Genomic DNA, 16,950 nt, shown 5'->3' with positions numbered 1-16,950 from the left:
CCCCCCCCCCCCCCCCCCCCCGCCCACGCCTCCTGCGACGTACCCGTGGACCAAGCCATCAGACATGGAAGAAGCCAACTTTAGCAAGCCAACTTCATCAGCGAGTGCCTAGAAATCCATTGTCGAATAAGAACCATCTGCTCAAACGGTGATGAATAATTGCGACACCTAGCGCTTGCGTGGCCGTGTGCGGCGATGCGACAAGAACGACGAAGTTGCGACAGACGTATGAAACTCTATAACTTCCAGTCTTCTGCCCATACATTCGCCTTGCTGAACGGCAAGACACCTCCCTTCATCATGTACCGCTGAACATCGCTTGGTGAGACGAAGGGGACGGCAGGGCCTAATGCCATTGGCTTGCAACACCCAGCATTCTTTACCGCAGTCTCGTAGGCTTCCCTGTGATCGTTTGCCACAATCCAGACGCCCCTGGCATGCTCTTTGGTCTCCTCGATGGCGAAAATACCGGAAGCCTTCACATCTCGAAGTGACGAGCCTTTGGAAAAACGTTGGATCGAATCTCCGAGCCAGTAGACGTTGTGGAGTTCGAGATTACACTTCTGCTGGCGAAGAAAATCAGCGGACTGGTCGTTCTGCTGAGTATCGTCGAGGTGTAGTGTCTCCAAGCGTGACCAGTCTGGAGAGTGCGATGGGCCGCCCAAGAGCCCCATGTGTACTGAACCCTCGTTGCCCAGTCCATCTCCGCTGATCGAGAGATGCGTTATACCCGCGTAGTGCGATGCTGTGTTGATCCTCTGATTGTGCAGAATCTCCAAGTCGAAGACCATGGCATCCACTGTTGACATCCAACGACCAATGTACTTTATCGCAAGTACATCTCCGAGCTGACTGGCGGGTATTGGTGAAGCGCTTGGATCGACGTCCCCCAGTGCGCAGATTGAATGCGTTTCGATATAGACTTTCAGTTTGTTTCTCCGCATCGGGTTGCGGAGAACGGCACCAACAGCGTGATCGAACATCTTAGGGCAAGCTTGATCGAGGATTCCTTGATATGGCTCGAACATCATGCGTCGGCGAGTCCACATCTCGTCCTCGAAATCCTCCGGATCGTGGTCTTTATATAGCAGCACTGTCTGAAGGAGCTCCTCACGGGAGGGTCGCTCCTGTGCTGGTCGAGAATTGTGGAAACCGGGAACGTGGATCATTTCCTTGACGCCATGAAAGTTTCCCAGTGAGTGTGCCAGGGAGTCGCGTAACTGGGCAGAGTCGCGCTCTTCATGGCACCCATCTATGAAGTGGAGATAGGTGTTCGAGGTTGGCGGCAGCTCATCGTCACTGTCGGCCTCCCAGTCATCGTGCTGCGTGAGTTCTCCATTGAGCCCAAACTCATCAGGCGGTGTCGGCCATACGTTCTCGAAGATGACCGCCGAAACACGTCCTAGGTTGCAGCTGGGGTTGGTGCTTTGGGTCTGCACTGCTTGTGCCATCCTCGAGATACTGCTAGACGTAGGCATTATATAGAAAGCCGTCTCGGAAATAACCCATGCGGGGATGACCGCGCTCAGGAACTTGTTCACGCGACGTAGCGATGAGATGTCGGAGGCGTCATTCGTATTCCTCGCGATCATAACAATCAGCTCGGGCGGCAGGTCGTCGAGGCGTCGAAGCTGTCCTGGGATACATACGGAGGCAAGGTGAGTAGCGCTCATCTTTTCGTAGATGTTGGTTTTTCCTCCGGGTTTGGAAACTGTATCGCGGGCGCCGGTGTATATGCGCTGTAGTTGAGACTGGTCCTGATCAGGCAGCGGATGTGGGAGTTGCAGTTGAGAAGGAGAAAGCTGCGGCTCCCGGTGGGTTTGAATTTGTAGAAGTGAGTAACGGAGGTTTTTGAAAGTGGCTGGGACGAGATTTCACCCTCATGGTTGAAAGGTCGCGCGCCTCTCTCTCGCAGTACACACACACGTTTCACATGCGTTATCCTGAAGCTCTTATTGGTAGTTGCGGTCGCCGGTCAGAGATTTCGCACCTTGTGATGGCACAATAGCGCGCCATTTCATCGTTCAGATGAGATATAGTGAAGGTGAAGGTGAGCCGGCCATGCAACCGAGGTGTAAGCGTCGTGACATCTTGATAGATCTTCTAGGAGCGCCGATGCGCATGGGAGTACTGCTTACAACCTTCGTAGTGGGGTTGCAGTCTTCCAAGGTTAGGAAGGGATGGTATCATGGCAGCCATCATGTCCAGAGATTAAGTTGGAGATAGAGGCGTGTTTGGAATGCATGCCTCGCCGTTGGAGCATAAAATCGATTGTCAGAGCAGTGAAACGGTAGGTATGCGGCGAAGCGCATATGTATGATCCAGTGTTCACAATGACTACAGCGCCTGGATATGCCACTGAAGTCGTGTTACGGGATGCCGTTTGTAGCGCAGCTTGGTGATTGCTATGAGCGTGCCACCTGGGCAAGCTGCAAGCAGCGGCTAGGACAAGGCGAGTGAAGGGAAGTGCGCAACTTGCTAGACGCCTGACCTTGATGCAGAGATTCGCTGTTTGGTTTGGTTATCGGAAAAAGTCAACAATTCATGTGCAGCGGAGGAAGACAAAGAGATGGTAGCATGAGGGTGAAAGCGTGTATGAGATCGCGTACGGCGTCAAAAGACGCAGTCGAGCGCTAGTATCCACAGTGGGCCTAGATTTAGTAACGATCGGCGACTTCGCAAACTACGGTGATAAATGAGATACAGGCCCACACGACGAAGTTATAGAGACAGATTGTGGATTAAAGCGTCAAACCAGTCGCGAATCGCTAGGGGAGACATAATTGTCTCGAAAGGAGTCGGTGCAACGCAAAAAGAAAGGATTAAGATCGAACTATTATCAGCACACTGCTATTACAACAAAACCAAACACTCTCAAGGTGACTGATGACGCCAGTTCGTGCGAAGGCAAATCTGAAACACTTTTCGAAATCCTGTCTAAGCGTGTCAGTAAGCCAGTTGCAAGCTTTTGTGCAGGCTAAGAAACATACCAGCTCAAAGATACGTTCGCCCACCTGGCGCCGCTTCCTTGATCTCTTTGAGATGTTTTCCGTGCTCCTCGATAACTTTCGGGGAAGTCTTCGTGACTTCACCCTGACGAAGCGCGTAAGAGTACCAGGTCTTGAAGCATTCTTTCTGAGAGGCTGTCGGATAGCGTACGCCTTTGGCGCGATGGGCTTGGAGAACCATGGTCTCGAGAGATTGAGTTGCAGCAGGCATAATGATGGCGCGACGGTGAGAGAACAAGATCGGTGAAGCGATGACTGAATGTGCAATACGACGCAGGGTAGATCAGTTCTGAGAGCGAACTCGGAGTAGTATTACTGCAAGCGGATCCGCAGTGAAAATCGCCGTCACGTGATGACAGTAGTCTCAGATCGATTTGCGGAAGCGAAGAACAAAAGTGGAGCAAGTGAGTGTATGAAGATAGGAAGACTTGACGAGGCAGAAATGTCGTGGGCTTACATGCCTTGGTGTTATCTTTTTCCGGCTCTCCATCAGATCTCCGTGACAGGTATAACGGCAGACGTGCGCAGCGGCCTGCCGGTGCTCAAGTCACCGAGTATGGATCGAGAGCCATCATCGGGAGTTTCCCGAACTCTGAATAGCCGTGCACGCCTTGGTGCCTGTCAAAATTGTATGCAGATCTCAAGTCCGGCGTGAATGCGGCAGATGTTGACACTCTGCGCTTGACGACCTCGGGAATGTTACCTGCTTGTAAAACCATATCAAGTGCTGACGTTGCTCTTCCGACCTCAGGATTTACTCAACAAACTAGCGGATGGGAGAAGGAACAAGTAAAGATGTAAGCATGCGGTGAGATCCGGTGCTTCGCTTCTATAGACGCTACGGGTGGGTCACCGGTGTCAAAGGCATCAAGTCGGGCGACGCGCGGGAAAGCGGGGTCAGTGCGGCGGGCCGAAAGCGAGCCCACCCTGAAGTTCGGCGACCAATGCACAGGATGAAACGGCGGATACAGGGCGTGGTACATACTTCCGAGGCAGTTTGGATAAACCAGGGCATGCGCAACTCTCGTTCGTGATTGTTCGGGTTCGGCGGCATTTAGCTACTCCATGCAAAAGCTAAACACCATATTCAACTGAATAGATTAACACCAGCGTGTATACAGTCGCCGAGGACCTATGAGGGAGCATCCTCCATCGGAAGTACCTTGCTTGTAGGAACATCTTCCCACTTCTGCGGGAGGTCACCTCGATGTTTGTTGAAGACCTTGACACCATTGAACTTCAGCTCCCCTCCAGCACTTTCTGGCAACCTGATCGTTCCGCCGAAACACAGACCGCTCTCACTGAACTCGATTCCTCCCTGAGCGATGCGATAAGTGCCTGAGTCGTAGTATTCGCCGGTCGGATTATCAAGTCGAGCGTCAAAACACAAATCGGGTAACTCGGAAGTGTCAATCTCAAGAGCAGGAATGTCTCTAAGATTTCTAGTCTTCAGGTTAGTCTTCTTCTGTGCCGGTGTTCTTTGCCCAGCCAAATCTAGTGCGGCCTCGCGAAGTCTTTCAACTTCGGCGTTCACGTAATCAGTAGGACCACGTTGGCCCCGTCTTTCTTTTGCTGTGGCCCAAAGGTACTCTGTGAGGTGGGGATCGTCGAGCCCGAGTACTGCCGGGCCAACAAATTTGCCAAAGTTGAAATAAGCCTCGAGTATGCCAGACGTAGTTGAGGGAGCACCAATGTACTTGATTACGATGCTGAGTTGCCCGACGAGATCTGGATGTCTCGTCTCAAGCAACGGACACTGTACCATGTAGGTACCTGCAATCTGAGTCATGTACCTATGCAGCCTGGTTCTGCTGTGTTCATCAAGAATCGCTCGCCATAGAGGGCTCTCGGACTGAGGTACAGAAACCGCAAGCTCTTGTGTTGACGATACTTCTCTTTTTACAGGAACCGCAAATGGAAGGGGCAGATGGTCCACGTGCTCTGGAGGCGTCGGGGGTGCGCCTGGAGTTTGCTCGATCGAGGATAATGGGTGTTCCGTGTTATCGATATCAGACTCAGGAGTAGGCGACGGGAGCTTTTGTCTTTTGTGCAAACCGCTGGAAGGCTCGCCAAATTCTTCAGCGTCCGGTAGTGGCCGCTTGTGCACAGCGGGTGCTTGGAGAACATTCGGTTCATTCGCGGCTTGACTTTCCAGTGCAAGTCGTGCGGCCTGACTCGCGTTCGGCTTTGACTTTGTCACCGTGGCAGGCAACGTTTTTTCGATGAGTAGGTTCTTTTGCTGTGCAGCAAAGCACCAGCACTGGGAGGCGTTGTGTCGCGTTTTGTTCTTGAAATAATTCTCTGAAGCTGGGTGCTCAGGATATGCTTTGGCCCAAACCTCCTCTAAATTGTGGAAGAGTTCAAGGAGATGCTCCAATGGGCGCTGGACATGGGTTAGTATGATGGGTAATAAACATGGGTATTGTTAAACTAACGATGTAGTATTTGTCCTCCAGTATCGCGTTGATAATCTCGAGACTCGAGATCATGTCAAGCTTCGTTCGGCGGACTTCTTCACCGGGACGCCCGAAAGCGCGTAACAGCAACTGCGCCTGGAGCCATTCCTCCGAGACGTCCTCCACTCCGAGTCGCGCGTTGATGAGCTTTTGCTCGACCTCCTCCTCAAGCTCAAGGCAGAAGTGGTTTATCAGCATTCGTGTGCGCGGGTGAAGCGATCCATTATATGTATACGTCACTCCGGCCAAGGTTGTTGCGGCAGACGATAGTTCGGCCATTGTCGTAAGTAATTGGTGAATGCAATCAACTTTGTGATTCAGGCTCGCAGTAAGTGCTGGCAATATGGGAATAGGGCATGTGTGTCGATACTGTCCATAGTGGCAGCATGTCGATGTATATGGGTGCATGGCGATACCCCTGCGAGCGGACGCAGGGTGGGGATGCTTGCCGAGACGCGCGTTGGCCTTAGCTGACACTGCGGCATCTGGAATCCGCTGCTCGCCGACCAATGACAAGCGCCGGCCATCTGAAAGCGACAAGTCGCTCTCAGCAGTCAGGCACCCTTCCACAGAATCTCCACAAGTTGTCCCGAGCCTACCGCGAAGGTTCAATAAACTGTAAACTCTACCTAGGTGTGTCCAGATCCAACAAGGTGACGTAGCACACCACGATGCTCTCAGTATTGCCGCACGCATCAGAAGTCGGCGTCGAAGATATGAGCGAGCAGCCTGAAGTTCCGACTCGAGTCATGCATGCAACTTCTTCTTCTCAACACCTGGGCACACTAGCAGCGACGGCACTGTTACATGCAAAGTGTCAGCATTCATTGCGGACCCGGCGGGCTGACCCAGGCATACAGAAGGATGCATCCGCGCATTAACACGCTAACAGTGCCCTCTCTGTAAGGTTTGCAGGCTCTTTCACACCACAGCCACAGATCGCGATGACACGCGTTGCGGTGTACATTGATACCTGACAAAGCAACAGTTGAAAGCGGTCAACAGTAGGGCTGGAAAAGAATATCTACATGGCTAAAGATCGCGCGGCACGGGCAGCGCACTGCTGCTCTTACGCCTACTCTGATAACTAGCGACAAAATCTACCCCATTAACATCGGTCAACAAACAAGATCTTCTGTCGGTCAACACTCGTTCCACACCGCCCCGTATTCGACCTTCGACGTATCGTAATCCAACCACTTCTCAACGGTGCAAGAATCATCGCTTTTGATTCTGTAACCACAAATCTTTACAGGCGTGTCGCTGATCATAGGAAGGTTGATCTTGCCTTCGAAATACAAACTATCTCCTCGGAATTCGAGATGCGCGGTATCGCCAGAGATCCGAATGGGTCTACCAATGGATGGTCTGTTCTCGTATAGTCGAGCTTCGCAGTCGAGGTCGAGTGGCTTTCGTAAGTCGAGAGGCGGTGATTTAATGATCGCGTCCATAGGTATTCTATTTACTCTTTTGAGCTCTTCTAGAACGTCTCGAAGTCTTTCTGTGTCCTTGTCAACCCTGCATTTCCCATTGCCACCATCTCTTGAACGCTGGCTTTGGTGTCTGTAACACCAATCTTGGACTATGTCAAGGCCAGGCCCCATAACCATGGTGCCTTTCAATAGCCCAAGGTTGAGGTGGGCCTCGAGCAAGCCACGTTCCTGTGTATGATCATCAAGGCCTTGAACAACCATGCGCAGACTACTTTTTAGTTCTGGGTGTTTATGCTCAATGAGTGGGCACTGAATCCAGTAAGTACCCATAGCTGCAACGAAAGTCTGCTTGGCACGGCATGCCTCGTGTTGGCTCATGAGATTTTTCTCATCCTCGCTTCGTTCTGGAGTCCATGGGTTTTCGGGTTGCTTCCCCCAATAACGGTTCACATACTCCCCTGCATGTGAGGGTATGGCTGCGTCGACACCGTCGCTTGTGAACTCTTCCGATTTGATCTTCTTACTGGACAGAATCTCATGGTCGTATGGGATGGGTTCATCGAGCTCCCTTTTGAGGTCGTTTGCTGCAGGTGGTGTAGATGGAGGAGTAATTGTAGATGGAGGAGTGATTGTGGATAGAGGAGTAATCGTAGACGGAGGAGTAATTGTAGATGGAGGAGTAATGTGCCATCCATGCCTCCTGTGCCATTCTGTGGCAAGGTTCTCGAATATCTGTCTCGGATATACTGGCAGCTGCAATGATTATTAGTTCAAGGAACACGGCCGAAAGAACTAGATTTTTGAACTGAAGTAAGGAAACACGGGACTTGCCAATTCCTCTGCCACGCGGCCAGCTTCCAGCTTTTCCAGTCCTTCTCGCAGCATCTTAATTCTGACGTAGTTTGCTTCTTTGCCCAAGTCCGCAGGAGAGATTACACCCCAGAATAATCCGTGTCTACGCATCTCTTTTTCGTTCATGTTGAAAAGCGTGACGAGAATTCTATCGATGCCGAGACGACGTTCTCCATTAATTCTGTACAGTGTGCCATCATATGAGTAGATGTCCCCTTCCACCTTTTCCTTCACCTCGATAACGATTGGATTCGACATTCTGTATTAGCTGGAAGTTTGCAGAAATAATAAGGGTATCGTCATGTCTTTATATGAAGAACTTTTGGATCCCTGTAGGCGTTCATACGGACGCGTCGCGCTAGTGACCACTAGTGCTCACCAGAACGCGCCGAAGAAGTAAATCTTCCCCAGCCATCTTCATTTTTGAAACCGTATCGATCACAATGGCTGAAATTCCGACAGCCTTTTAGATTCCATCGCGTTCTTTCGATATTGAATTGTTTCGGTCCGGGTCAGATTGTGGTATAGTGTTGCTTCCTGTCATCGGGCCTTACTGTTAGCGCGTAGTGTCTTGAGCCCTCAGGGTCAAATGCCACGCCACTTTCATCGCGAGAACGCGTTCGTGCTGAAGTGGTTTGAATAACTCTACCAGGTTTGTACGCTTTTGAATTTTCGGCGTTTTGCTCGTCTCGTGCCAACGTTACCTACCTAGGTACTTAGGCAAATACCTGTTACGGTGAAGGGTAACCACCACCTCAAGGTTCTGCTAACGTATCTCGTGCATGTACTATTGCAAGTTATTTTTCCCAAGCTTAACGACTTGATCTTCTCAATATGCGAACCAATACTCCGTGCTTAGTATCCATAGCATATCCGCGTCAGTCCGGAAGCGATGTTACGATCATCTTCCGGAACGATCGAGACCACGAATAGATATTTGCAAAGTTTGCCAACGTCCAACTGCGAGATTGTTAGCAATTACTCTATGTCAGCCAAATACTTACTACACTAAACCGGACAGATGTAGAAGGCGCCCGTGGACTTATAGAAGTGCGACGCATTTATCCTTTTGCCTTCACTGCGAGATTTCCACCACATATATACGCTACGCTAGATATGGGAAAACAACATATATACAATTCCTCCAGGTGGTTTGCCATTGCATGTAATTGCCAGAGTGACGGCTTCCAAGGTTCGATTCACATCATGTGTATGGGGCTTTCACCATTCTCATGTGCGTACGATCGCGCCTTTGCCAAGTATTCGCAGATATGGCCACCTGCGAGTTGCTATACTTACCTTCACTCCCTGCCTCGTCCGTAAAAGGTGGAAATACAACCTACGTACTCCAGAAGCGGTGATTTTACACTTCTCAGTTCAACTACACCTGCGACACCTACCAACCACTTACGACTCGTTTGCCTCGGACAGACTGTTCCGCTCCTACTGCAGGTTGATTTGAGGGGAAAAGAGGACTCCACCTCACAAATACACACCTGACCGCCGTCATCATGCCTCTCCTAGCTCCGACCAAGGGACAAAAGAAGGCGGCGAAGAGAGCTGCTAGGAAACAAGGGTCATCGGCCACTAAGGAGGCGCCTTCGAGTAACGTAAAGTATGCACTAGTCGGTACTGTCGAGCCTGAGCGGTTCGACACGCCTCCCAGTCGACTCATACCTACCCAGGACAGCGCAACATCGCCACGGGATGTGGCTGTGTCCACTCATCAACACTCTAGCCTTATGTCTTCTGAAGATATTGACGCTGCTTCACCTACCTCAACTGCCTTACAGCAGCTACCACCATCGAGCACTGATGTCACTGGGTTTCAGTCCTCAGGCTCTTTGCCTACGTTGTCGCCACTGCCTTTAGAGTCCCTGGGCAGCTTCAACGATAGCTTCACCTTCACAGCTCCCACCGGCGTTGCTACGTTTGGTGAACGCTCAAACATCACTGACGTTTTCAATCACGAGTATGGAACCTCTTTACCCCAGGATGTTGAGGACATTGATGATAATAGTTCAACTTCAGTGGCTTTCAGCGAAGCCTTCGTGAAAGAGCTAGGTAGTCCTACGTTTACGACCGCCGCAGCATCAAGCAAAGCTTTCAAGGAAGTGTTATCACAAAAGTCGGATGCGACAGAGTCATCGATCTTCACGCGGCTCGAGGATGCCACGATTGACAACGGTGCAGCCCCTGTGTACAGATATAAGCTTCCATCCACAGCTGCTGATATCGAGAGAAAGCCGGAATTATCGTCAGACTGTGCGAACCATGAATGGGCTCTTGTACCATACTACAGGTCTAGGCCACTGAGCCTTACTGTGGGCTACAAAATGGACCAAGATCTTGACGAGAACGGCACCGACCTGTCACTCGAGAGCATACTCCGTGGTCGGATGTTCCTAGCAAACGCGGATGGTGTAGTCCAATGCATCGCCTACGAACAGCTTCTACATGACGTGGAAACCATCAAGGATGATGGTGGGTCAGACTTTGAGTCGGTCGCTTCTCCAATCAAAGGTATCCTCGAACATTCCAACGGCGCACACGACAAGACCTCCGAGAGTATTGACACTCGCATCGAAGACGCCCAGTCAGACCCCGGCATCCGCGAAAGGCTTCACGACGTGGACGACACGGGTTCAGAGGGTTCCGAAGTATCCGAATTGTGTGATCGCCAAGAGCTCTCGAGCCATACGGAAGGTTCGAATTTCGGTTCGGACGATGCTGCATCGGTCAGTACTGAGAAGTGTGAAGTTGTTGCGACGCAGCAAGGAAGCCTCCAATCAACCATGCACTCAGGCAGCAAAGAGGAGCTTCGCGACGGATCACTGAACGAGCTCTCCAATGGAGAGCTTGTGGAGACAGTTTCGACTAGCCCTCAAGTACCTGTAGCTTCCAACTGCGGTTCCGAGGTGAGTGTAATGCGTCTCGGTACGGAGCCCCTCTCCTCCTACCTTGAATTCATAGAGGTCGAGGAAAGCGGAAAGGCTACTCGGAAAGCCGTGGTGACCGCGTTCCTGAAGCTTGTCAACATCGAGCGAAAGAAGCGAGGGGTTCATGCTCTACCGTCGTTATACACAGCACATAGTGTACTGAGCAGTGGTGTTCTTCCGCACACAATCAAGCTTGGTACTACGACTGTTGCTTCTTTCACCGCTCAGTTGAGCTTCGATGAGAAAGACGAGGTCGCTATGGGCGACGTGTGTGCGGCTTGGGATCGATTGGGTCGTGAGGAAGTGCAACAGCAACCGATGGCTTCTGGAGGTATCATGGGTGCTTTAGGCAGGGCTCTGGGCAGGCTCGGTGGTTCGTCTCTTGAGAAGTGACTCGAAGGGAATGAGAAGATGCGAAAATCTTTCATATCATCTTTCGCGGTGCTTAATGCCCTAAATTTTCATGTTGACTTTGTAACGCGCAGATAACGCTGTGATAGTATGAAATATCTTCGTTGGACACAAGTTCTCTCCCCAACCATCTCCGCGGGACGAATATTCAGCGCGACGTGAACGTATCCCTTCGGCTGGATCTTCACGCCATCTAATCTTGCACTGACAAATTTTGCACGCGTCGCTCGTACGAACCGGATAGCTGATCTCCCAAGTCGCATCGCCTGATCAGCCGCAATGTGGCAAACGACAACAAGGCTTGTCAGGGATCGGTGGTAAGCAGGAGCTTTGGTGGGCCATGAAATGACTCCGGAAATCGCACTCGGCAAGATCTGATATCCACAACAGCTGGCTGAAACAGCACAAGACCTTGGAAGTCCGATATCGTAGATGATAGTAGCCAGACTAGTCACACAAGGACAAGACTCTACACCGGTATACAGCAGCGGCTGAAGTTGATGTTGCCACACACCAAGATGCAGATACTCCTTTCCACCGTGGTGTAGTACTGTAAACCGGATGCAATCCCTGCCTACGTCCTTCATGTTTCCTTTTTCCGCGATGATGCCGTGATAGCCATCGGATGGACCGACCCTGATCTACGCGCCATCAAGGACATGGCTGGGTAAATTCGTACGACATCTGGATGCCACCGGCTTGCCATGTAATATGAAGCATTCGGCGGTCTTGGATCTAGAGAACTGGGCAGGTTGCGCGACCTACAAGCGCAGCCTTAGTCCCCGATACTGTACGCGAAGCCGTTAGTGCTGTATACTGGTGGTCGCTTCGAATGGTGTTGCACCAGCACTTCATCCTGTAGTCCATGTTGTTAGTCAGAGACCATCGTGTCGATCGCCTAACTGAGTACAGGCGATCAAGGCAAAATGAGAGTTCGCGAAGTGATGATCTCCTGAACGCTGAATGTGTGAACTGTGAAGAGTTCGCGAACCTCGATACACTTCCAGGGGTGCCTTGACCTCTCAGTAATAACACCACCATTATGCGTTCATGTAGTGCATAGTAACATTGCTATCATGTACTCACCGACCTCGAGATCCACTCATGCACTCCACACATCATCTCCGCTCAAGATACCCACCGCGCTTGGCATGTCTTACCAGGATCGGTAGAAAAGCCGGCTACTATACATCTTGGCAGATCCTCTTCATCCGGTGGTTATCCTGAGTTTGCCGAGGCTTCCCGCCACGCGCGCCCAATGTTTCATCACGTGCGCCACTGTCGCTAACAATATCATCGCCTACATGACATTAGCGCAGCGGGTGTTCCTTCCAAGCTTCGTTGTCTTCCGAGGAGTGTGGGGTAAGGCGACCACCTGTACCCTAGTGGCGTTCTTTTATATTAACATCCTGTGAACCGGGTTGAGAAAGCGCGTAAAGCCCGGATCAGCGATATTATCTTTGTGGTGTCGTGCAGATGGGTGCAAGGGGCATGGATCTTTGTGCTTTTCTATCTTGTCCATGATTACCGAGGCCGGTCACTGAACGGTGCAGCTTGCCGTGTTCGTGGTTCCTAGGCCGTTCTAGTCAGTGCGCTGGGCGTGCTTTTCGAAATGAGAGGACTGGAACACACCATCGTCGTTGACACCAAGACGGATGTAGACAGAGGCGAGATGATACCTCATGACCACCAAAGGCGACTTCTTCCAGCGATTCAGGCTCATCTCCACCTCGGAGTTGACATATAAGCTCGTTGCTTCTCGCAGTTCAGTATCATCACCGCATCCAGCACAGATCTCCAACTCAGCTCAACATGGTCTCTTTCAAGTCCCTCCTTCTCGCCGCTGTGGCTACCACCAGCGTACTCGCCGCTCCCTTTGACTTCCTCACTGAGCGTGACGATGGCAACGCAACTGCTCTTGAGAAGCGTCAGTCCACTCCCAGCGCTGAGGGCTACAACAACGGGTACTTCTACTCGTGGTGGACTGATGGCGGTGGTTCCGCTCAGTACACAATGGGAGAGGGCAGCAGGTACTCCGTGACCTGGAGGAACACCGGCAACTTCGTCGGTGGCAAGGGATGGAACCCTGGAACTGGCCGGTATGTCATCTGGAAGTACTAAGCTTCATCATTTGCTGATCCCCATCCTAGCACGATCAACTACGGCGGATCTTTCCAGCCTCAGGGTAACGGTTACCTTGCCGTCTACGGTTGGACCCGCAACCCGCTTGTGGAGTACTACGTGATCGAGTCTTACGGCACCTACAACCCCAGCAGCGGATCCCAGCGCAAGGGCAGCTTCACGACTGACGGCGGTACCTACGACGTTTCCACCTCCACCCGTACCAACCAGCCCTCCATCGATGGAACAAGGACCTTTCAGCAGTACTGGTAAGTTGACCAGCAACATGTGGACGTTGGACGCGCACTAACAACCTTCCAGGTCTGTCCGCACGCAAAAGCGCGTCGGTGGCAGCGTAAACATGCAGAACCACTTCAACGCCTGGGCTCGTTACGGCATGAACTTGGGCCAGCACTACTACCAGATTGTCGCCACTGAGGGTTACCAGTCTTCTGGCAGCTCGGACATCTATGTGCAGACTTCCTAAGTCAGGATGGGTCGCGGATAATCGGATGAGCAGTCGGTGTGCAAGAACAGACAATAGCGGCGCTTCGGTTGCTGTCCGGATTAGACTGTAGATACGGGCGATGCGGGTCGTTCAAACTAGTCCGTAATGTGTCAATCTAATCGCTCGTTTAAATATCGTTCGCCTTGAACTCCCTGCATTGACTTCCTTTTCTCCTATATCCCTGCAAGCAGACTTCCAAGCAATCATGTCGGCCACCTTCTGGAATCGGCCAAGCTTTCCTCGTGTCGTGGCTGCATGCCAAGCTCAGAACGTGGCTGCCAAGGTAGGAGATATATTACTTGTGGGTCATGATCTCGCAAGCGGAAATAACGCCCATCAGCCGAGAAGATGTAAGGGGTGGCTGCATGTGGCGTCGAAGCGTGATAGAAGTCCTCGTTACGGGTCTCCTCATCCGTGAGGCCTTTAATTGTAGGACCAATCTTCGGGCATGAGGAAATCGAGTGCTGAGCAAAGCTGAGCATGCTCCATGGCAAGGCCCAATCTCCGGGGGCGTGCTGTGTTATCGCCAGTACACGGTCGACCGGATATACAACTGCATGGTATCAACACTATGATGCTGTCAATCGATTGATGATGGGACACAACGAGGTCTATGAAGAAGAACGCAGTGCAGCAACTTCCCCTATCAAATAATGAGACGCCGTTGCCCATGTTCACATCTGGAGCCGGCTTCTTGCCGATGGGTCCATCCGCTCGATATATTATCGTCGATCGCGGTGATCGCGATGATCGCCACAGGGAGAGGGGTATGCATTCGACGACATATCTTCGTTGATAGTCACCATGTCTTCGACTGACTGTAGTGAACGTGAGTAACGTGAGTGATGGTGGCAGACGCGTCAATGTTGGAAGTATGACGATGGGAAGCCACGGATGCGCCTTACCCGATTGGGTGCACTGGCACGCAAGCCACCCTAGAGATACAACATTTATTCATCACGGCAATGGAGATAAGCAAACATCGCAACACTGATACATCGTTATCATATCTTCATTGAGTGGTGTATTTCCCCTCCTAGTATATACATCTACATCTTATTGAACACATTCGTACCCGTAACATACTCCTCAGTCCCCTCTCTCCTCCGGCTCTCCGTAACATTCTCATAAGTCTCCTCCGTAACAATAAGCTCATCGCTCAAGCTCTCCAACAACACACTGCTCTCCGCTTCCGCGCCGGCCATGTAATCGAAGCTCTCGCCAGACTCGCTACCCGCCTTCTCGAATACATCAGCACCGCCGTCGAACCACCGGGCTTGCTCGCCTATCCAGTCGACTCCACCTGTGCGTCGGTCGCGGCGTACGACTTCCTTTTCTTCGAGAGGGAGGAGAGGGAGATCGGTCTTGGGAGGGAGGATGGTGCGACGGTGCCAGGCGCCAAGGAACATGCCTTCGGGGTCGACTTCGTTGCGGACGCGGTTGTATTCGTCTAGGTCATTGCCGTATACAGAGGAGAGGTAGGCGTTGTCGACGGATTGGAAGTTCTTTGCCCAATGAGGTCGGCCGTTGTACTCTTTCATCAGGTGTTCGAAGGCCTGGTAGTAGCGTTCGCGGCAAGGGGGATCCTGGCCGTAGGGACGGTAGAGCGTGGCGTTAAGGTACAGAGCGGGTTGATCGGGATATGAGGTATCTAGGAATGGACGCGGTTCTCGGTTGACAGTGTTTGCGATGCGGACTTCGATAGGCGAGTGGACGTAAAGACCTTTGGTGCTGAAGGGAATGCCGGAGGATTGCTCGTCGCCGTGCAACCAGTCTGTCAGTCGCGACAGTACCTCAGGACCTTTGTCGAGGGGAACGCTCCATTCGTTGACGAACTGCGAGTAGAGACAGTTCATCAACAGTTCCGTGCGCTGCTCGCCAACCGCAGAGATGAGAGCACCGTCCTTGAATCCGTATTGCATGCCGAAGACGAACCACTCAACCCAGGGCAGGAAGCGTGGGACGTACTGCGATATCCAGAGGAGAATGTGGTATGTGTGGAAGCCGACGCTACCGCCATACCAGTTGTACTCCGGCTGCCGATGTGCCTTGTCCGTCTTGTCTGCCCGCCATACGACTGCGCGCTTCATGTACGGTAGCCACCATACTCGCGTGAACTCGCTCGATGTCCAAAGCCCATTGTTCCAGTCTGCCAAAACATCCTCAATCGGCAGTATAGTTTGTATCCATTCGACGTTGTTCGCTTCTATCATCTGGAATTCGATTTCGACGATGATGCCTAATGCGCCCAGCGAAACGAGCGCAGCCCGGAAGAGATCTGGCGATTGCTGGGGTGAGCAGCGTACTGCCTGGCCGTTCGCCAGTACTATGCGGAGGCTCTGAACGCGGTCGGAGAGGAGGCCGTGGTTGTATGAACTGCCGTGCGTCGCTGTCGCAATCGCTCCCGCCAGCGATTGATCGTCGATAGATCCGAGATTCGGCATCGTCAAGCCGTGGCTCTTCGCTTGGAGGTTGAGATTATGTAGGCGTATTCCAGCCTGCACAGTCATCGTCTTGCGCTCCTTGTCAACGTTCAACACCTCCTTGTAGTCGTCGAGGTTGATCATCCATGCCGACGTGCATGTTATGTCTGACGGTGAATGTCCGCATCCTACAGTGACTACGCGCCTTCGCATCCGTCTCGCGAGGTTAACAACTTTCTGCACTTCTTGAAGACTCTGCGGCCGGATGTACAGCTCCGGCCGCGAATGGAACGTCCGAGCCCATGTGTGATGGATGTGTGACTGCGATGCGCGGAAGGGAACGTCGGGGTCCGTGCGGTCCAACTCGATGTTGAAGCGTGGCGGCATCATGACGCCGGATAGAGGCGACTGCGCCATCCTCGTAGTGTTGAGAATACACGATGCATGAGTCGAGATGATGGCATACACATGAAAGATTGTCGCGATCGAAGGGTCCAGATGACGTTAGCGGCATATCAGTCTGGACCCCGCCAGAGCACGATAATATCTCGGAACTATCTCGGGAATATCGCAGCTTTATTTACAGGCCAACATCTGAACGCGCAAGCCTTCCATTAGAGTGCACTCTCCATTCCCGAGGTTTGACACCTATACATTGGCGCAAGAGTATTAAGAAATGTATCACTGCAAGTTCGAGTGCTGGATTTTGAATTCGATAGAGACTTTGGGATCGAGGAATGGGTTCCATTAATGAGATTAAATGACAAACGAGGGACCCCATTACCCCAATACTGAAGTA

General features: G+C 51.9%; 5 protein-coding genes across 5 annotated transcripts; 2 read left to right on the top strand and 3 right to left on the bottom strand.

The window, feature by feature from the left end:
• Nucleotides 1-236: 236 nt before the first annotated feature.
• J4E88_005676 (uncharacterized protein) lies at nucleotides 237-1,884 on the bottom strand (the record flags this gene model as incomplete). Its single annotated transcript, XM_049399310.1, has 2 exons — nucleotides 237-1,802; nucleotides 1,879-1,884. The coding sequence occupies 2 exons, from the start codon at nucleotides 1,882-1,884 to the stop codon at nucleotides 237-239; spliced, it is 1,572 nt and encodes a 523-aa protein (XP_049255101.1).
• A 2,256-nt stretch (nucleotides 1,885-4,140) lies between these two features.
• On the bottom strand, nucleotides 4,141-5,743 carry J4E88_005675 (uncharacterized protein; the record flags this gene model as incomplete). The annotated part of the gene is made up of 2 exons (XM_049399309.1): nucleotides 4,141-5,391; nucleotides 5,444-5,743. The coding sequence occupies 2 exons, from the start codon at nucleotides 5,741-5,743 to the stop codon at nucleotides 4,141-4,143; spliced, it is 1,551 nt and encodes a 516-aa protein (XP_049255100.1).
• Nucleotides 5,744-9,260: 3,517 nt separating this feature from the next.
• On the top strand, nucleotides 9,261-11,081 carry J4E88_005674 (uncharacterized protein; the record flags this gene model as incomplete). The annotated part of the gene is made up of 1 exon (XM_049399308.1): nucleotides 9,261-11,081. The coding sequence occupies one exon, from the start codon at nucleotides 9,261-9,263 to the stop codon at nucleotides 11,079-11,081; it is 1,821 nt and encodes a 606-aa protein (XP_049255099.1).
• Nucleotides 11,082-12,911: 1,830 nt separating this feature from the next.
• J4E88_005673 (uncharacterized protein) lies at nucleotides 12,912-13,707 on the top strand (the record flags this gene model as incomplete). The annotated part of the gene is made up of 3 exons (XM_049399307.1): nucleotides 12,912-13,198; nucleotides 13,250-13,489; nucleotides 13,542-13,707. The coding sequence occupies 3 exons, from the start codon at nucleotides 12,912-12,914 to the stop codon at nucleotides 13,705-13,707; spliced, it is 693 nt and encodes a 230-aa protein (XP_049255098.1).
• Nucleotides 13,708-14,777: 1,070 nt separating this feature from the next.
• On the bottom strand, nucleotides 14,778-16,568 carry J4E88_005672 (uncharacterized protein; the record flags this gene model as incomplete). The annotated part of the gene is made up of 1 exon (XM_049399306.1): nucleotides 14,778-16,568. One exon carries the CDS (start codon nucleotides 16,566-16,568, stop codon nucleotides 14,778-14,780), a length of 1,791 nt encoding a protein of 596 aa, XP_049255097.1.
• Between the last annotated feature and the right edge of the window lie 382 nt (nucleotides 16,569-16,950).

Source organism: Alternaria novae-zelandiae, assembly GCF_023758075.1.
Source record: "Alternaria novae-zelandiae strain BMP 2774 chromosome Unknown scaffold_10, whole genome shotgun sequence".
NCBI classification, from domain to species: Eukaryota; Fungi; Ascomycota; class Dothideomycetes; order Pleosporales; family Pleosporaceae; genus Alternaria; species Alternaria novae-zelandiae.
This window is presented reverse-complemented; position numbering and strand designations above follow the sequence as displayed.